Source organism: Pelobates fuscus, chromosome 7 (genome assembly GCF_036172605.1).
Source record: "Pelobates fuscus isolate aPelFus1 chromosome 7, aPelFus1.pri, whole genome shotgun sequence".
Taxonomy (NCBI): Eukaryota; Metazoa; Chordata; class Amphibia; order Anura; family Pelobatidae; genus Pelobates; species Pelobates fuscus.
This window is the reverse complement of record NC_086323.1, coordinates 67,063,024-67,084,475: the sequence shown is the minus strand read 5'-3', so window position 1 is coordinate 67,084,475 and position 21,452 is coordinate 67,063,024. Positions and strand designations below refer to the sequence as shown.

The 21,452-nt window shown below is 39.8% G+C and overlaps 1 protein-coding gene across 3 annotated transcripts; it reads right to left on the bottom strand.

The window, feature by feature from the left end:
- Positions 1-456: 456 nt before the first annotated feature.
- ZNF326 (zinc finger protein 326) lies at positions 457-9,793 on the bottom strand. 3 transcript variants are annotated; one of them, XM_063428372.1, is made up of 10 exons: positions 9,643-9,793; positions 8,337-8,415; positions 6,197-6,602; positions 5,098-5,287; positions 4,505-4,610; positions 3,178-3,325; positions 2,800-2,899; positions 2,254-2,384; positions 1,616-1,711; positions 457-1,213 (listed from the first exon to the last, which is right to left on the bottom strand). In XM_063428372.1, exons 2-10 carry the CDS (start codon positions 8,411-8,413, stop codon positions 1,073-1,075), a joined length of 1,395 nt encoding a protein of 464 aa, XP_063284442.1. In that variant the 5' UTR covers positions 8,414-8,415; positions 9,643-9,793; the 3' UTR covers positions 457-1,072. The 3 variants fall into 3 exon arrangements, with proteins under 3 accessions (XP_063284442.1, XP_063284443.1, XP_063284444.1); XM_063428373.1 differs by having other exon boundaries at positions 4,511-4,610; positions 9,643-9,792; XM_063428374.1 differs by lacking the exons at positions 6,197-6,602; positions 9,643-9,793 and having other exon boundaries at positions 8,337-8,418.
- Positions 9,794-21,452: the final 11,659 nt, after the last annotated feature.

Here is a 21,452-nt window from a genome sequence, read left to right as displayed (position 1 = left end):
ACCAGTGCTAAAACCACCACCTACCCCCAGTCCCTGCCTAAATATATACACATTTTTACTTTTGGTTCCAGTATGCTGCTGGCTCTGTCACTAATCTGAATTCGGCAGACAGAAGGGTCATTCAAAGCCAATCAAAATGCTTTGTTATAGGAAAGATTGGATTGGCTATAGATGGTCAAGTACAGATTGGGGCTGAGCCAGCACAAGTCACAGTCCTGGCCAATCAGTATCTCCCTCAAAGAAAAAAAAACACACAAAATCAATGCATATCTAGCAAGAAAGTGTGGCCAAGTCTCTGCTCACAGAAGTCTGCATTTACCTTTTGTATATGGTAGTGTATTTTTCTCCTAAAGTAGTACAGTGCTGTAGAATATATTGGTGCTTTATAGATGAACAGAAAAACATTAACAGGCAGCCAAGATGGAGGCACATTTACAGGACAAATAAAAAGCAACATTGGAATTTGAAGTTAAGATTTTATTGACCCTTTTAAGGAACAGTCATGTTAAGTCCAAAATTTGTCACTGCAATTTCATTAGATTAACTAAAATATGCAATATGGAATAAAGACAGCTTGCTTCAATTTGTGTGACAAGAATGAGAACAAGCCAGTTATTGAAGTTTGAGATTTATTGTTATCCGATACTAGGACCCAAGTAGCAAACAATGCAAAACAATGTAAAAAAAACAAAACCCAAACACTTTACACTGCCACATTACTTTGTGTTACAGGTCATTCTACAAGAAACATTAAATCTGCCTTACGTTGTACAAATACATTCCAAGAATTCACAGTATTTTCAGGTTAAAAATACTAGAACCTAGCATGGTAGACTGAAAATAAAACAGACATTTAACCTCAGGTAGCCCTAACCAAACATAATTACATCTTAAAATCACATGGAAAAAAAATAGACTCATGTATATGCAAAATTAAATCCATTTACTTTAGAATATTTTCTTATCAAATACAAAAAAAACTGACAAATAATGCCAACAAGACCAGGTTTAAAAATTGGATGGCACAACAGGGGAAAAAAATTAAATTCAGAAAGCAGATTTGGTGCCATGTTTAATTTTCTTCTTCTAGAGCAACCTGTGGGTCACTAGTAAAGTCTTCTACCTCAGCCTCAGATGGACCAGGCTCAGCTGCAGTCTCCTCTTCTTGCTGAACTTCAGTTGTATCTTGTGGGGTTTCAAATGGATTTTCACCCTATATTTAAGAAAAATAAGTTACTGTAATAAAGACTTACCAATCCCAAACAAACTTCACACAATTAGACACTGCCTTTTGATAATGACAAATCAGATACAATTTAGCAAATTACGTCCAAAAATTAAATCCCATCACAGCTATCCTTAGCCTGAAGCCCATGTAAGAAGTGACAAATAAGTCAGTCATCACTATATCAAAACAAACTTCACAGAAGCAAGATTTTTAAAATGCAATATTTGTCACTTCCTTGTTGGCTGCTTTCAGATCAGCAAAAACACAATTGTTAGATATTCCACAGTAGTAAGGACTTTTGTTCCATGTGCTCTGACTTCTGTAATCCTGACAGACCAGTCACTTGCAGATGGAAGTTATGTGAAGAGTGCAAATGAAAAATGTTACCTTCAAATAAAGTTCATATCTGGCCTTCACAAGTGGATTATTCAAGATGCTTGTAGCAGTCAGAATACTTTCCCTCTTAATTTGATCCTTATAAGCCTGAAAAAGTAAGACGACATTAGAAATTTTATCAAGAGTGGAAGATGCATGAAGAGCATTAAAATGTTTGATATATCGAAGTTAAGTTGGTATGTAGCAAAAATTTTTTTTTTTTTTTTTTTTAAAGACAGCCAACAAACTCAAAAATTATCTGGTTGTGTTTCAGCTGTATACAGACATCCTTAGTGCATTAGAAAATTTAGAAGGAATAACAGTAAGTGAATGCTTATAGCACTCCAAAGTCCATCAATGGTGACCGGAGCCAACTCAAAAGGCAGTCATTGCCCTGCAAAGACTTTTCATTGAGCTGCATATGGAAGTCTGTACCTGACAGCAATACATGTTTCAAACAGGAGATCTGCAACTTTTGCAAGCTAATTTTAGATACGCCAATGAAAAAGCTCATAATTAACTTCATGTTTTCATTGGGGGATATACCAAATTCTGATTTGTTTTTCTATTTGAGCAATGTAGTAACCAATATTCAGAAGATTAGACAAAACCTAGCAATCATTTGATCCAAGGAAAGTTCCATGACTCACCACTTTGTTCTTTGCATGATCAGTTGATTTAAGATGCAGCTGCACAGAGCTGTGAAGTGCAGGAACATAGACACTGCAGGCACTACAGTGCACAGTTTCAACTTTCATCATATGATCCTCAGGTGTGACACCTAGTAGGGAAAATAAAAGTGTGCATTTGACTACAATAAGTAAACCAAAAGTATCTAGCCAAGATTTACCATGCAGTGAATATGAGCAGTGTTATTCACTAGAGGGAGAATACAACAATTAAAAAAGGCCAGACCATTAATTTGAAGTTCACTTCCCCTTTAGGCTCGCATGAATCAGCAACAGCAGTTGGAACAGTATTGCCATAGGGTGAAAGAACCATAAACCTGCAAATTTCCCACTGTGTCAGTGTAACTGCTCATCCAAGGCTGGTTTGTGGGGAAAAAAATATGCTATGCAGCCAATGTGATAAGACTTGTTGGTACATATTTCTGCAATGAACTAAATTCCATGCAATCAGTAAAAAGTAGTTTTCTGTTCCAAAACTATGAAATAAACAATCCAGTGTATGCATACCTTCCATAATGTCTTTCTCTGCAACCTTTGCAGCCTCAATTTGTTGGGTTGATTGTGTTTTCCGAGCTGCTGTTTTCTTGTACTTGTTAACAATACATTCCTGAAAGGAAAGGGCTAAATAGTTAAACACTACATTGCTAGGAATACAGGTTTCTATACCTGACACTAAAGTGTTCCTTTAAGAGTTCAGTATCCATGTAGGCTAGCTGTGGTCAGCGTTTAGCTAGAAACATAATATAACATTTCAAGTACAGACAATGTATGAGTTCAGAAGCCAGTGCCAAACAAGGGCCATCAATTTACTTCATTTTCTGTTCATGTCAAAGGAAGCCTGACAAACCAAACCTAAGCCTGAAGAAAATTGTGGAAAAGACTTACATGTAAAAATTCCATTACGGGCTTATCAAATTTGGTTTGTTTCTGGATGTGATCCAACATCTCTTGGTGACATGGACTTTCCAAGTGTTCTTCAATACCCTTTTCTTCAAATGAGCGAAACTTGCAGAAGGAGCATGTAAATGCCATCCTGAAAGAGACATACATAATAAACACTAACTGTTCAAATTTTGACACAGCAATGTAGGCTGGTTTTTGATTATAAGTCACATTTACAAATTAGAAATTACCATAGTGCAATGATTATCACAGTAGGTCAACATTGACTGTTAAACATTCAGAATAACCTACATATTCAAAAAGCACAATTTTGAGTTCTTAGTTGAATTTTCCACATCACCACAGTTAAGGAACACTTCAAGCACGATAATCACATTGATTTATTAATGTTGTTATGGTACACAGATACAACTTTTTACAGTTTAATGTCACAGTCACCAGCTACAAAGGAAACATCCTCCCAAGTAGTGCAAGTGGGTGGACGACTTAGGGTGAAAACTGGTTTAATTAGATATGGTAAAAGACGCACCGAGGACCTTCAGAACACCAACTTAAAATGCTAGGGGGACTGGAGCATTTTTTTAGGTGGTTCCCAAACCAGCATGTCATAGCAAAATGCCAACATTAGCAAGGGATGAAACTAAGCAGGAGCTTTGATAACCACTTAAGGTAAGCCCTCAACTGCCAGACTAAAGTAGGAGATGTTAGTGGCACACAGTGGACCTCCAAGAAGAAAATGCAAAAAAAGTGTTAAGACTTACAATGGAGGGGCACGTGGCAAACTATTGGTGGCTATGATGCTTTGAGGGTTCCTTTAATACATACTATATAGCAAATATCAACCCATATGCAACTGGTCATCCCAATACAGTATAGCTACAATGCAATTTTTTTTTTACAATTGTATAAAAATCTATATACCAGCATGTTAGGTGACAATGCAAACAAATTCTCAATCATTCAACACTGTAGTAAGGCTGTTTTGTCAAGTGTATAAGCCCAACGCAAGAATTACATTTTAACTTCTACATACAGTTCAGGATGACCGGTTACACTTTTTTAAGTGCAAGAGAAACAAGCTTTACACAAGTAAAATGTGTGTTCTTCTTGCACTCAAAAGATACACAGCAATAAAAAAAAAAAATATAAAAAGTGGGGCAGCATCAGGTGATAGAAAGGGTAAAAAAAAAATAAGCCACATTTAAAAAAAAAAAAAAAAATTGGAAGAGAGGGTAGAGAATGAAATTGGAAAATGGGTGTAAATAAACCTTACCAAAAACATTTGCTCTAACTAGAATAATAAAGCTACCTGTACCCATCTCCATATTTTTCGCTGTTTTTCTCTCTTCTACGCCTTTGCTTCTCTCGTCTTGCTTCTGTTCTGCGCTTCTCTTCTTCCTCTTCATTCACAGGTGCTGCATTTAAACAAAACATTGTTAGTGGTCACAAGGAAGAGACATGCACGTTTCTTCCCTTTTATAAGGAAACAAACTAGAGGAAAATAAACTCATTGCAGGATATTAAAAATGTGTGTACAGCTAGTATTGTAATATTATCCATAGTCATGACAAACAGGGGATATTAAAAAGGCACAAGTTGTGCATGAGTAAACATCTACTGCTAGAATGATACCAGCATAAGGAAGTCTTGCCTTTGGGACCTGGAATTCTGCTAGTTGACTCCTGTTACATGTAACTGGTGATATACTAGTACTCTGTATGTTCCCTTGGAATTGTGTACTTTGGTTTGAGCACTACACCAAGATATTTATTCTTGAAACTGCATGTGTTTTACAGCCTTCTCAATGTGGACTGTTAACACTACCTACACTGAACACTCTGGTTTCCCATACAGCATATGTTACACATATCGGTTACTAAATCACATGTACATTGATATTACCTGGGGGTGGAACATTTTTAGTTGGTTTTGTCTGTCCTGGTTTTGAGAGTTTAGCTTTTTTGCCAAAAGCACCAGGCTGCTTAAAAGTTTGCATTTTCCTCTTCATTCCTCTTGACATTCCCATGCTGGGCTGGTTCTTATAATCTACAACTATCCCAGCTCTGCGCATAAAACCATAGTCTGCCATTTGCTGAAATCATTGTAAATAATAAAAGTTAGTAAACAATGGATAAGATCATCAAATTAGCAAGAAACGTTAGCCCTTGCACATTAAAAAAGGTCTTACTTAGCATTAACACTCACTCAGGCAGTAAAAGGGGAAATTGAAACAGATGACAGGGTCAGCAATAAAGAAAGACCCAGGAAGTACAACTATATTCAAACATGCCCATTAACAGCAATAAGTTTGGGAAGAAAATACAATTAAAAACATTAAATTGTGAATGTTAAAGGTGCAATGCATTTTATTATCTAAAAATAAAATTTCAAAAATCACACAAGTATACACTTGTAGGAGAAGCTAAACTGAAACTAGAATGACTAGCTCATGAATAACTGAAAGCAAAAATATTCAGACTGAAAGCAAAAGGGGTGCTTTCAGTGAGAAAGCCAGTCAATTCAGAAGGGGGAACAAAATTAGCCCAACACTTTAGAAACAGCACATGATGAATGCATTAAGCATTTTCAGAATCCACATGTGCAGAACAGTTACTGCACTTCCATCTTAATTGGCTACAGATTTATTTAATGCATTGCACCTTCAACCTACTCAGAACTTCAAAAAGGTCTTCATGTAACCTTTCGTAATTAAATTTTAAATACTTATTTGAGGTCAAGGAAAATTACAGATCCTTGTAACCATTAACATAATTATAATTTTTTTTCTTTCATACAGAAAGAACAAAACAGAATTTAAGGCAAAATGCCACAATTTAACGTTTAAAGCGCAGTTGCTTTAAAAGCCAACTTCAAATTGACATTTTGCATTAGCCTAAATAAGACTTTACAATAGATATGGACTTAACGCCATTTTAAAGTTCTGGTCTTTAAATAATTTAAATAGACTATCAAAAAGAATCTAAAAAGATTCTGTACTTACTCCTCTGCCACGGCCTCTGCCTGTCGAGGGTCCTCCAAAAGCATCATTGCTTCTGCCGCCAAACGCACTGTCGGGATACGCAGGCATTCCTCTCCCCCGTGAGCCTACTGACGCAGGCTTCATATAGGGTGAAGAAAAACTGCCGTAGGAAGAGTAATTGTCTCTTCCTCTTTCATCCATAAACCCAGTCCTCACTTTTGAGCGTGTGAAAGATGAGTCCCAGCTAGACCCGCCCTGGTTTCTACCTTCAAAAGAGTCAACGCTATTCCGGTAGGGGTTTTCATATCGACCATCATAACTATCTCCGAAGTGGCTTTGGTCGGGATCATTATAACCATAGCCAGATCTGTACAGATCTCGCCCACCCATAGAAGACCTGGAGTCATAAGACTCATAAGGTCCAAACCTGGAAAAATTGATGTGAGGAGAAAAATAAAGTAAGCTTTACCAGTTATACAATGCAGAACATACAGCATGAGTTGACATTTATCAACTTTATAAGAAATGTTGAAAAGAGCAAGGCAAGTACAATAGCTAACCTCTGAAACACATGTCTTTTCAGAGTTTAGAATAAACTAAAGCAGCGTTTCATGTTTAAATTGCCTGGCCAAACATTACAAGTTACATAGAAAAAAAAAAGCACTTAAGTAACTGTTCACTGTCAGTATATCAGGAACTAAATCATCAAAATACCACCCCCATTTTAAAATGGCACTTAAAGTGGTGAAGTCATTTGATTACATATTTTGAATTGATGTTATATATTTGCAGGGCTTGGTAAAAGGTTAATGAGACAAAAAAAAAAAAAACATGGTTTAGTTGAATATTCAGATACAGTGTCTGGGATATTGTGGAAGCCTATATATACACACAAATACAAGGTTTTTTTAAATATACATTTCCCAAGAGTCAAGATCTACATGAATCGCTGCTTTTATTATTTAAGAATAACCCAATCAAAGCTCAATGTATCACATTTAATATGATATTTATCTACATTTGTAGGGAAAACCTATGCATTTGATTCTGCAGATAAGTGGATATAAAATTTAAAATGCTGACTTGGTGGCACAAACAAGGAAGATCTGGATATCTAAAGTCACTATACACACACACACGAGACTCAAAAAGTTATAGGACACAACAGTGTCATGGTTTTAAAGATTTAGATCATAAATCTAACAATCCACTCATCTGTGGGACGTTTTAGCAGTGTTTAAAATTCAGTCCTATGCTACTGGCATTGCCTTAAGTTAATAGCCACTGCAAGTCCGAAAGGTGCACAGCAGAGTCACCAGGTCTAAATATTCACTAGCTAACAGCTAGTGAATAGTTTGAGTACTGTCTTTAGTTTAAAAAGCTTATGTCTGTCCACAAAACTATTACAATATGCAGACCTATGAAATGTTAAAAGGAAAGTCACTCTAGCACAACACTTTCACAAAAATTCCCTTTAATACTAGGGAGGGGCGCTATTTTGCCATTCTGCATTTACTGTAGAATTTGTAAAGCCATGTTAATGCATACAGTTATCCTCATTACAATCTGAATATCTAATATACAATGCTTAAAATCTGCACTAGGACTTCAAAAAAAAAAAAAAAAAAAGAAGTCAGGAAGAGATGCCTGTCCCCTCCCACAAGAAAAACAAATCTATAGGTTATTCATCCATATCAGAATAAGATAATGTAAAGATGCAATAATGATAGCATTTCTCTAGTTCTATGAACATATGCATGTTGCATTAACTCAGCTCCCAATAGTAATTTCTAAGTCTGACACTAGTGATGCATATTACAGAAAGAAAAAATAAATCAACCCCAGTTCTGTCAAGTGTATAACAGGAATTTCCTAGTTCATAGTAAAAAAAAAAAGTCTATATGGAACAAGTGTATTTGCCAGTAGACAAATGCACACACGATTAGTGGTACATTAAAGCACAAGTCATATTGTTCCAGTTTAATGCAGGCAAAAACATTGTGCCAGGAACAGTGCATTTGTACTAATATACCAACATGCTATGTGATATCATGTACAGATTGTAAATTCTCTCAACAGATGTGCTATGTTTAGAGTATACATTTCACATCCCTAAAATCACAAAAACATACAAGTCACACTATACTTTGCTAGAAGTTACCTGTCATTTGATTTTTCCATTCCATATGAGTCCATAGGTCTTTGACCAAAACCACCATGTCCATACTCACGATCCATGTCTAGAGGGGAACAAACAAAACAAACTTTTTAATTTCTACTAGACTCCCAGGAGAAAATAAAGTAATTTGCTATAGAGACACTAGTCACCAGAACAGTCTACAGCCAGCCCCTGCCCACTTTGTTTATAATGGTTCCTAGTAGCACCTTTAGTGGGAGTCACACAGACATCCAACAGAGGTGCTTCCTGTGACAGAGTGCCTCACAGATGCCTTGATTCAATACATGTGTTTCGCTGCACATGTGCAAGAGCATCCCAATAGGAAAGCATTGTCTGGAATCTTCAATATGGACAATCTAAGACGGTGGTGTTGATTGTAGGACAAAATAAGAATTTAAAATAAAAAAAAACATTCAATTTAATAAGAGCAGCAGAAGCTACTCAAAATACTAGCTCCATTTTACAGATGTATTCAACTTTGCATAGTAAATATGACCTATTAACCAATAAAGGTTAACCTACCATCAGAAAGCCATTATTGTTAGTTGTACTGTTAAAGGCTCCTGGGTAGAACCATTTTAGGCCACAAGCTTGGTAGAAAAGACCCACAATATGCAGTTATTTGTTCATTTCAATTCTAACCATTTACTGGTTTTAATTATAATTTACATATACGATCTACTGCTAATCAAGACAAAATGAGAGGTGCAGAAAAAAAAAAAAAATTTATATATATATATATATATACACACACACACACACTAGCGAACCTTGGGTTCATACAATGTTCTGCCAGCATAAAGCTGACCCAAGCACCATGGCAAGTAATGGAAAAAACCTGGAGGTGCGAAAGGTCACCCAAAAACCTTATTGTCTTGTTGCTGGGGGAGGGGGGCTGGAGAGCACCAAAGAAAGCGTTTAGTGATCGATGGCTTTTAAATAAAAATAAACATTTACACACACACACACACTTCTAATGCCAAGAACGAGGCCGAAACAGCCAGGCTTCGACTATAGCCGAGGGAGAATAAATCTCCAAATCGGTTATTTGTGCTTCACTTACCCACCAGGATTAATCGTATTCGAAACCCCGGGTTAAGTGAATAACCGTGTGAGCGCAGGAAGGAAATGGCGGCAGTACACGCGGGCTGGCGGTTACACTGCCTCAGGGCGTGACTCGCTAACAAAGGAGCCGCCATGTTAGGGATCGACAGACTAGGCCTCACCGAGCCCAGCTCGCGGGCTGCGAAGCTACACGGAGCCGCAGAGAGGCCACACGGACACTTACCTATGACTGCGAAAGGCGGCTGTGCTGCTCGTTGAACGGACGAAACCTAAAGCTGCGGCTGACAGAGGGAGATCAGCTCGCAATAACCGTCTTGCTCGGGAGACGATCAGAAAATGGAAGTCGCTGCAACGTCTCGCGCAGAAGAAAAGGCAGACGAAGGACGTTGCGTCACGGCGATCGTCAACCTTCCTCCTCTGCGATTGGCTGGTTGGCTGCGGCCTCCCCCCACGTGACTGACACACGACACGCTATTGGCTGGTTAGGGTTTAGCCGTCCAGATGGCAAGCTGTGTGGGCAGTCGCAGTGCAGCATGGGAGAGGGGGAGGAAGGGCGGTGGTGGAAGCCATTGTTAGCCCAGTGTTTAGTAAATTCAAATGGCGGAATGTAAACTGAGACATCCAATCTGGGAAAATTCCTGTTTCAGCCTGAATTCTGCCATTTGGATTTCTGGTCTCTACCATTAGATGGTTAATAAATAAATGAACTAAATGAGCGAAATTTGAAAGTTTATCCCAAATTGTCTATTTTCTTCCCCTAATTTACTTTGGTCTAAAATATGGAGTTTATTTTCACCACAAAAAAAAATGAAAATCAGGTTACATTAGCCAAGCTGAAACAATAGCTGAGTTGGAACATGTTTTAAATCCAACTTTTTTTAAACTTGGATTTTTGCTCTTTGAATTTCATTTGGTTGCAATTCACTTTTTAGTGAATAAACCTTTACATGTATGCCCAGTTGGTAACATTGACCTAATATATACAGTTATGTGGTATTTTCCTAGTTTAGTGACTAATCCCCTATGTGTGAAGATGTGCCCATATTACAAGAATTATCTCATATTTATTCACTTAATATTATCAGGCACTGAATTTCACATTTTAGTCACATTTCTGAAAAATAGTAGCGCTGGGTTGGAGATATTTTTTCTGACATTTGTATGGCCTAAAATGTATTTATTTATTAAAAAAAAAAAAAAATTACAGGAAGGATACATTTATATTTCTCTCGTTTTCAAGTTCTAAAATGTTACATTTTATGTTGAATTCCCATCAATTCATGGAATAACCCTCAAAGCGACCCTGCAGAGAATATGATAAATACACACACACACACACATATATATATATATATATATATATATATATATATAACTATATGTGATTTGTGCATAAATATTTAAATGTGGAACCCTGTATCCTCAACATCATGTGTGTTGTGCTCTATCAACATAAAGCCTGAGGGCTGTGAAACAGTGACTACTCTTTTTATATTACAAAAAGTTAACTAACAGGTTGTGTTATAAAAATGGAATTGGAATTCCAAAAAATTGGAATTTTTTTTTTGATTAGGTAACAGTGGTGATTTAAAGCCAAAATACAAAATGTACTGTATGTTAATTAATTTTCATAATACCAGAAGCCACAAGGGAATAGTTTTTTTTTTTAGTACATAGATTAGCAAATATCTTTAATTAATCTAGTAATCCATCTCCAGCTAATATTAGGTAAGGTATAAGACTTTCAGTACATGGTAGACATCGGAATGGGGACTTGCAGAGAAATGTAATTTAAAAAATTAGCAGAAGGGCTATGGAGTTGAGAAGTTATGGGGTAATGGTGTGGCATGCATAGTTACCATTTCTCTACCCGGATTTATCAAGAAAGGTAACTATAGCCAGTCCATGAGTGAAACTAGCACATCTCCATTGGAGGACATGGTGTTGATAGAGACAGTTTTACCGGGTGTGTCCAAGCAAAGTGGTGCCCTGGGCAGTGTCAGTTCCAGGTGTATTGTTCCAGCCATGGGGCCCAAATCCTCCCACCATTGTTTTTTGCTCAGCGATTTTAACATAAAAATTGGAGGTCTTGTATCACTGTTCCACAATTTTCAACTAACTAAATAAAGCCCTGGGTGTGCCAACATGAAAGACTCAGTGTACGTTGTGAGCAGACACTTCCTGATATCCTCTAAATGCTGAAAGTCTAATCACATATATTAGAATGCTAAATAAAAGTGCTTTGGGTCTGTCGAGAATATTATCATAATTTTAAGAAATAATCCAAGCACATTGAGATCAAGTGGTCTTGACGTAACTACAACTCCCTTGAATCACTGGCTATCTGTTGCATTTAAAGAATTATGTGAATTGTAGGCTATCAACATCTTGGGACCAGGGTTTGAGATCCGTGTCCTAAAATGTGCATTTGAGTTTTATATTGACCACAGTTCGTTTTCACTTAAATAGCTTAGATGAGTGAAAAAAAAACTTTAAAAAAAAAGAAGCCATGTAAATATTTAATTTACAGGGTCAACCTAAGTTCAATAAATACTTTGCAGTAATGCAAAGTGATTATGGTGTTTAAACTTCCCAGATACCATTACCATTTATGAGACTGCGTTATACTGGCAGTGAATGGAAAACTAACCCCAGGGTAAACAAAATACAGTCTTCTTGGGGCTGCCATAGACCATATTTTTTCTTTTGTATGTGCAGCCTGCATACAATGCACACACATTAGACAAAGACTTTCTCCTCCTCTTTCCTCTCTGTCCTCAGCCTGTAGCAAAATAGAGCCCATTTCACTAAACACTATCTTTATAAAGCATGAAAAAAGGTGCAATGTTTGGCCTAGACAATTTTTTTAAAGGGTTACTGCAACCCTTTTACGTGTAGAATAGAATAATGCACTCAAGAGCATTTCCAAAATAAGCTGCTTGCAAGGGAGAAGCAATTTTGTCTGTAGGTAGTGTGCAGTGTAAGCTGACAACAGACGCACAGAATTGACATTATGCAGCCTGGAACAGAGTTTTGGACCGCCTAAGTCACGTGTGCTGGGGGTGCAACTTGCTCCTGGCAACCAATTGACAATAACTTGAGCTGTGCAGCGTTTCCAGCAGAAATGCTGCACATCCATGCTTCTACCACCATGACAACTCCAAGAAGCAGATGGTCATGGTGGTTGGAGTATCCTTTAAGGGTGCTTCACTGTAGTGTAAAGGCATCTATGGGGGCAATAATAGTAAGATGTGCATAACAATATGCATGGCATGATTTCATTGTTTTAAAGAAGGAATAAGAGTATATATTTTAACAGGTTTTTTTCTCATTGTTAATTTCTTTTTTAGATATACATAAGTGTATGCACATATGGTAATTATTGGTTGAGGGCTATTATTGTCATTCTGAGGGTGTGGGTGTATTTTCTTGGTATGTCATTGTATTGTTATATAGAAACTACCAAAATTCTAAGGCCTTCCTGCTTCTAGGTTCCATAGCCCCTGTGGAAGAGGTGATTTGATCCTGCTTTGGTGGCTACTAATGACGTTCACGTTCAATTTATATTAATGTTTGCTAGTTTGTGTTTGCATTTTTCACGAGTGCGGACATATTTTTTTTTTTTTTTTACTAGATTGCTTTATTATATAGTTTGTAAAACAAAACTCTGGTCCCCAAGGTTTTGACAGAATAATATGAAAAAACACTCCTATTTAGATTTTTTCCAAAGTTAAATTAAATTCCAGTGTGACTATTGTCTCCAAATATCCAAATGTAAACCTGCATTCAATGCAGTGTAGGAATTAACATATTGTCCTAACACTGAATTGCTTGCAAATTAGTCCATTCAAGTGCAGAATTGGGGATTTCGATTTCCTCTTGGGATATTGGAATTAACTTCCATTTAATCACATTAGTATGCTGGGTGTATAGAGGGGCAGTGGGTGTGCTGTGAAAAAAAGTAAAATACAAATAGGATTATTCAATAAAGTAACAATTCAAAGTGAATTCACTGTGAATTTTAAATGTAACATCAGAGTAGTCAAAATTAAAGCATAACTGACTTAGAGAATTCTCCCAGTGTGGCTATTTTAACCTTAAATTTGAAATTCACTTTGAATTCTCACTTTAGTGAATAACCCTGTTAATGACAATTAAAGCAAAGATTATTGCCTTGTCTCTAACAACCCCGCTCTAAGCAAGAAGGGGGGGGCGATAGGTACAAGGCAGTATGGTCAGTTGGTGGTGCCAGCTCCACCGAGGGCTTGTACCCAAATTAATTAATAAACTGAAAAACAAAAATCGTCTCCAACTAGGGAGATCTAAGGATGCTGGCAATGGTAATGAATAAACAACACAATAGGAATGATACACAAAAATCTCTAACTTGGTTATGGTAGGTATCTATGTGAGGGAACAGTTGGAACCAATGTTCCAGTATATTTACAAGTGCCCTTTAAACACAAAACTATTTACATATAACTTCATTATTCCTTAATTAAAAATGCGAAAATTGGGGGGGCGGAGCCAGCAACCAACCGAAGCAGACGCACATCTACTGAGCTCCGCCAACATAAGCCTGTAAAACGCAATTTCTTGCCCCAAAACCCACCAACTTCGACCCATACCGTGATACCACGAGATGGGGAAGAAATCTAAGCACCAAGGAGCCGCGAAAACGGCGGGTGCCCGCGACATAGGAGACCTTCTCCTCCGCCCCGTGAAGGCCACAGTGAAACCCGCGCCAAACTATAATGGCGACACGACCTCGGCCTCACCGGGAGAACAGGCGCTGGATGAATTGGATGAGTTCCCCAGCACAGGGGGCTTGCACAATGCCTCCTCGGACGAGGACAATGACCTACCCTCTACAAAGGGAGACATAAAAACCCTCCTCTGTAATATCCGCACACTATTTGCAGAGGATGTGGCGGTACTGAGGGAAGAAATACAAATAGTGGAAGGCCGGGTCAAGAAAACGGAGGAAGCATCACAAGACCTCACCGCTAGATGCACGCAATTAGAGGCCCAAAATGCAGAACTACTACGCAGCCAAGTCCTATTTGCCACCCGCGTGGACGAGATGGAGGACCGAAATAGAAGCAGGAATATAAAGATCCGAGGGATCCCTGAGTCCGTGGCCCAAGACAACCTACCACAATTCATCGGGAGACTCCTCACCTCCCTACTCCCGCCACAACAGGCGAAAACAATCGGGATTGACGGCATATACCGCATCCCGAGAATGACCAGAACCCTAACGGACACCCCAAGGGATGTTATCCTGCAACTGCAGACAAGAGCAGCCCAACTAACCCGCATGGCAGCGGTGAGAGGGAAAGACACTTACCCCTTTGAAACGGCCAATCTGTCCCTCTTCCGAGACCTGTCCAGACCCACTCTAATATGGAGAGGCATCCTTAAACCCCTGACTGCCGCACTCCGGCGGAAAGCAATACCATACCGCTGGGCATCACCCAGGAGCCTAATAATTACGCACGAAGGCGCAACGACCCGGGTGACCGACCCCTCTGAAATGGAATCGGTAATGACTGCAATGGGCCTGTCACCGCAACGAGAACCCGCCACCCCAGCCCGAAGGCAGCAAACCCCACACACATGGGACATAGCGAACATTAGACCATTTCAGCCGGCAGGCCCCACCACCTCATCCTCACCGGCCTTCAAGGCACAACGGGCAAACCGGCACCCTACAGGCACTTGAGATCCTGAGAAGGCGATAGGGTGCCAGACTGAAAGGACTGCCAACAAGAACTTAACATTAAACTAACATGTACATTGCCAGTTCATGGACTTGTGTGTCCCAGCCTTGACAACCTACCATTAATGGACATAGGATGTGCAACCCCGCACGAGAGCCACAAATCCCTTACTATAAGGCTTGTATTCGCTGCTGCAAGGGTTGGCGTTAAGACCTTGCGACAAGCAACATCTCCCTTGGAACATTCTTAATATCCCTCTGTGTGCTCTCATGTAGAGGCACGACCCAGAGAAAATTTCATTTTCTCCCTAATCGTAGCTTAGCCAGCTACTCACACTTTGTGGCTAGCCTAAGTTCAATTTAATTTACACCTGTTTAATGCCTTGACAAGTTAGTGCCGGGGTACAACTCGGACCTAGTTCTTCTGTTTGCATGCCTGTTACGTTATTACAAAATGCTAGATATTTAATTCAAATGATCATATAGTGGCAAATATAATACATTACCAATGTGAGACTGACCAGACACCATGACATGATAGGATGCTTAGCTACCCTACACGCGTTTACTGCACTGAATTCCAAAGCAAGGCTGTAATGCAATGCTAGTGTAGTTGCATCACAACATGCTCCTAACTTATACACGTTGTAATGTCCTAGCTGTCAGGATCCTGGGTAGCGGCTGCGAGGGGAGGCTGCAGTCCGCTCGCGGCACTCACCCTCCCAGCCACGGATGCCGCCCGCGTCTCCCTCTACGTCCCCCAGCGGCAGCATACATGACGCTGCACGCTGGGAGACCGCCCATTTTATTAAACGCCGGGGTCAGCAACCTGACCCGGCGTTAAAGGCACAGTGCCTCAATCACAGTGGGAGGTCTAGATATCTCCCACGTGTGATTGTTAATTCTGATTGGAAATTATTCAATCAGAATTAACCTATGGATTTAAATACTTACCTTTCCTGTTCCTCTCTGCCCTGTTGTGGTCTTTGCTTGCTAGTATTGCTACTGAACTTGTGTTTCTGGTTACGTACTCTCTGGCTTGTTTATTCGACTTTGTGACTTTCTCCTACCCTTTGACCTCGGCTTGTTTCTCGTTATTCTGTCTTCTGGTTCCCCTTACTCGGCTCGTCTCCTGACTATTCTTTGTGTGCTTAGCCCGGCCACTCTAAGGTCCGGTACTGCACCTTTTCTGTGTGTGTGTTAGCGTGTTTGGTTCCAGGAATCGTGACACTAGCCAGGTCGACCACAACGGAATACCTACCTAGGAGGCATATATCTCAGACTACACGACCTAAACATACTCCCTAAACCAAGCCCGTCCATGGGACTAGCATCCAGCGGACACTAAAACATAGAATCAACCTAAGTTTAACGAAGTACTATTTTATCTTACCTTCATGTGTAACGTCAATGTCTGTCTACCAAGTATGCCTGGATGTCACTTGTTACCGTCTCACTGTCAGATATAACTTGTCACAATCTGTTTTAGTTCTGTTTGTGGAACACTGCTTCTAGCAGCATAATACTCAGCTGAATCACGACACAATAGAGTATGCTATGCCCGGAGTGAATAGAAATATGTCTACACAACATAGGCAGGCTTTAGCAATGTTAAATGGTATACGATGTCCCTCAGCTTGAACACACATAATTCATCTTAGAGGTACCCCCTCTCAAACAGCTACTGCTACTAGGATATCTGTGCCTCTATATTTTGTTGTATTATTTGCCTCTATAACAAATATGTGCTACGTTCTTTTATACTTTGATTTCCATCTCTGCTGTCTCCCCTTATGATGTCTAATATCACTGCAGTGTGAATTGCTACCAATACTGCGCCCAGAGGTCTACCACCCCGATAACGTGCTTACTTACAGCTGTACATGTAAATATTAACTAGTGGGCTGCTGATAGTATCCATATGTTCCTAATCATAGACAGTTGAACCTGTGACAGGCTTACCGTATGTTCATTAAAATAGGAATCGATAGTATTCTTTATAACATAACTTCACGGGCTCACACTCATAAGTGGTTGCTACTCTTACACGCTTGCTAAATACTGGCAGCAAAACCAGAACGGTATGACCTCCTATTTAGTCTAGCCTCTGCAGGACTGGAAATTGTGTTTTTCTTAATTTCACCTAAAATATATGTTTGTTTATTGAATAGACGTTTCAATCTAGCATGAGTTCTAATATTAAACCATAATGAAAAATGTGCAGCAGCTTAAACAAATGCCATGATATTACTTCTGTTGATATGTGTATGCATGCTGTCGTGACATTATATACGTGTATGTCAATCCTTTGCACAACAAAAAAAAAGAATTAAAAAAAAAAAATGCGAAAATTAAAGGAACACAAAAAACCCCTATGATGGAACCTAACCCTTAGACCATCTTGCAGTAAATGTACCAGTAGGAGTTAAATCCCTGCTGGTACCAAGGAACCCCTGGTATCTTTTAATACCTAGTGGACCTCTCTGTGAGCTGGCTCCATAGTTTTTGGCCCTAGACTGAGAGATGAGCTATGAACAGCCCTAAAAGTGAGCACTGCTCATAACTCTATAAATACCTCTGCTAAGTGACCTCACACAGCTGCTGCACCATTTCTTTCACTGCCCCTATCCTCCAATGTAAAAAAAAAAAGGATATTTGGGGGTACCCTCTGACAGTTGTGGCCACTGTTAGTTGAGTGCTGTTCTTTGTTCTTAAAGGACCACTCTAGGCACCCAGACCACTTCAGCTTAATGAAGTGGTCTGGGTGCCAGGTACCTCTAGGATGAACCCTTTTTTTTATAAACATAGCAGTTTCAGAGAAACTGCTATGTTTATAATGAGGGTTAATCCAGCCTCCAAATCCTCTAGTGGCTGTCTCATTGACAGCCGCTAGAGGCGCTTGCGTGCTTCTCACTGTGAAAATCACAGTGAGAGCACGCAAGCGTCCATAGGAAAGCATTGTAAATGCTTTCCTATGCGACCGGCTGAATGTGAGCGCGGCTCCTGCCGCGCATGCGCATTCAGCCGATGACGTCGCGATCAAGATGGAGAGGAGGAGGAAAGCTCCCCGCCCGGCGCTGGAAAAAGAGGTAAGTTTAACCCCTTCCTCTCTCCAGAGCCCGGCGGGAGGGGGTCCCTGAGGGTGGGGGCACCCTCAGGGTACTCTAGTGCCAGGAAAACGAGTATGTTTTCCTGGCACTAGAGTGGTCCTTTAAAATGCTGTGATAGGGCAGCCATAGTACTGTGGTAAATTCAAATTTAAAAAATGACCACCCCCACATCCTTGTATAATGTGAGGGAGACCACCAGGGTCTGCAAAGCCTGCTGTAATGGTTAATGTACCAGGAGTACCTTGGCACTCTTCCAAAGTAGTTTAAGAACAGTTTGATATATGCTGATAGAGGAGCAACGGGGACCCGATGTGCATGCGTGGCAAGCATCATAAGCGCATCCATGCTTCTCTGTAGGTAAGTAATGAATTCATGCTTTCCTATGGGAGTTTTGCACTGACAGTGCCACAGAAACACCACTAGTGGCTGTTAGTATGACAGCCATTAGAGGAGGATTTAACCCTGCAATGTAAACATTACAATTTCTTAAAAACTGCAATGTTTTACATTGCATGGTTAAAAGGACAGTGCCACTGCACCCAGATCTCCTAATGAAATGAAGTAGCACGGGTGATTTTAGGGTCCCTTTAAATCCAAGGTTCCATAATCCAATCAATCACATTTTGAGAGCCACACAATTCCATAAGCCTCATTGTATTCATATCACCATACCCCAATTCCCCCCCACAGGTTCCTCATCACTTCATGCCTAATAGTGCTAATTACATTTACCCCATCTCCGATATCATTATCCCAATCCCCTTAATTGTTTTGTAGTGCAAATGAATATGCAAAAACAGAACAAAAAAATAGGTAGCGGGTAACAGACCAGATAACTGAACCAGATGGAACAGTCACTAGCACTGAACCAAGTGGGACAGTCACAGTCTGGCCTCGCTTATCCTATTGTACCGCAGGGAGACTCCAGGGGTCTCCAGGGGCTTAACCCCTAAATTATATGAATGCAGAACAGACAGAAACAAATGCTCAAGGTCTCAAACTGGAGGAAGTAATGAGACCCTAGGCATACCTGGATATAAGTATAGTAGTTGGAAAAATAAAAAATGTACACAAATACTGATAGCTGGAACCCCCCAGCCAGGGAGCAGAGTGCTACAGAAGTAGTGAATAAATAAATAAATCTAAGTAAATGAAGTATATACAGCTCTACTGTCTGGTGGGTCTGGGATATAGTCAAAAGGCAGAAGACTATTATGGGATAGAGGGATAAAAAATAAAAAATCCTTTAATGTTAATAATCAATAGATATATCCATATCCCTGCCCCTAATGTTTACCCAGCCATGTATATATAACCATTGCCTGCTACAAGCTGGGGCTTTAGACCTAATTCGTAATGGTATAATATAGGTCCTCAGCTCTCCAGCAAAAAAATGTACAGTTGAATCAAACAAAAATATTCAAAAAATCAATGATAAAAGATTGAACTGTATCACAAAGGTAATGCAGGCAGGAAATAAAGCAATATAGGGAGAGAGAAATGTAGGATAGAATAAGAGGTCAGTGCTAAATGTACTGACAAATGCTTTATAAAGCCTCTCTCCCTTTTCAGCTAACTAGACAGACATAGTAGAGAACGAGAAAAAACAAATCAGAAGTGGTGATTTAGAGCATAATCAAAGTGCTCTACACCCAGAGTGTTTAGTCAGTGCCCATGTGAGAAACAAAAAAAAAGTTAATGCTAAAAAACGCCCAACGCGCGTTTCGGTGCCTATGTCATGCACCTTCGTCAGGGACCAAGAGAATGTGGTCACTAACCTCCCTTAAGTATACAATGCACCCAAGTATTAGCCAATTACCCGGGTCGGGGAATAAACCCCTCAGGTGTTACAGATTTACCTCGATTTATCCACTTGTTATCGGCATTCCATGCCGGGTGGGGTGTCACATGACCGCTGCCTCGAAAGAGCGGATTGGTGTGATTAAGGGCTCATATGATTGGTTCAGCCCCACGTGGGGCTCCCTCGATCAGCAGGTAGTGTGTGGATATCTACCACGCCCCCCCTTCAATTTCTTGGAAGGTCTGCCGATCATATCCACTTAGTGGATATCAAAAAAGAAGAAAAACTACCATTCCTATGACTCCCAGGCAGTCGCCCACATAGATACGTAATACATACTTCCGAACCACAGACCAGTGTATGGCACTCTTGGCCGGCTGCTATATAAGGTCCAATATGACCATAATGAAAAGGGGCCACCAACCCCCATAACTCTCGGCCAGCCGTTTAATATAGAGTCTAGACAGGATCTAGACACCTATAGACGTGTGTAGAATGTATCCGTGGACTCCCACTATATAAGTGGTAATGAATGAAACACCGGGGTACAGTGATCCCTGATAGGATCTAGTCACAAATATACATGTACAGCACCGGTTAAGTAAACATTCCCAGTGTCTTAGGTCTGAATGGAGTGTATCTCATATATGCTTCCCAGGGTAAATGAATCTCCAATAAGACGTCTATTATATTGGAGGAGCGATATTGCCTGGGAAACAATTATGACATACTCCATAGTGCATCCTCTTGTATGTGTCTGTGGTTCCGATGTATTTAAAGGGGCAGTATCCTGAAAAGAGGTATACTTATAGAATAGTGGAGGAAAACAGAGGTTATTAAGTCAAGCAGTGTAAGGTATCTTGGGGCTTATGATATGAAATAAGGGTATGGGCTATAGAGGGGGTCAGCAGCATCTAAATAATAAGCATAATAATACAAAGATCCAAAATTGCTATACAAAATCTTAAGTGTGTATGAGGCGTATCTTAAATATTTACATAATTACATTATTTACAAAAGGGACTAAAGGACTTAGTCTGCGATAAATGAGGTGTATGAGAAGCCCTCATTGAGACCAAGGGGTGAGAGTGTCTTGAGTTTATAGATCCAGAAACTCTCTCTTTGTAAGAGTTTTTTATCCAGATCTCCACCCCTTGGTCCCAAAGTAACCTTTTCCAAACCACAAAACCTGATCCCATCTGAGGACCCCCTATGATGTAGTTTGAGGTGTTTGGAGACTGGTGTGTCTATCAGTCTCCTTGGGTTCACTGAATTCACGTGTTCTCTTATTCTTAATTTGAGCATCCGAGAGGTTTTACCTACGTAAAGTTTTTTACAGGAGCATGTAAGTAGGTAGACTACTCCTTTTGTCTGACAATTAAAAAAGGTTTTCACCTTAA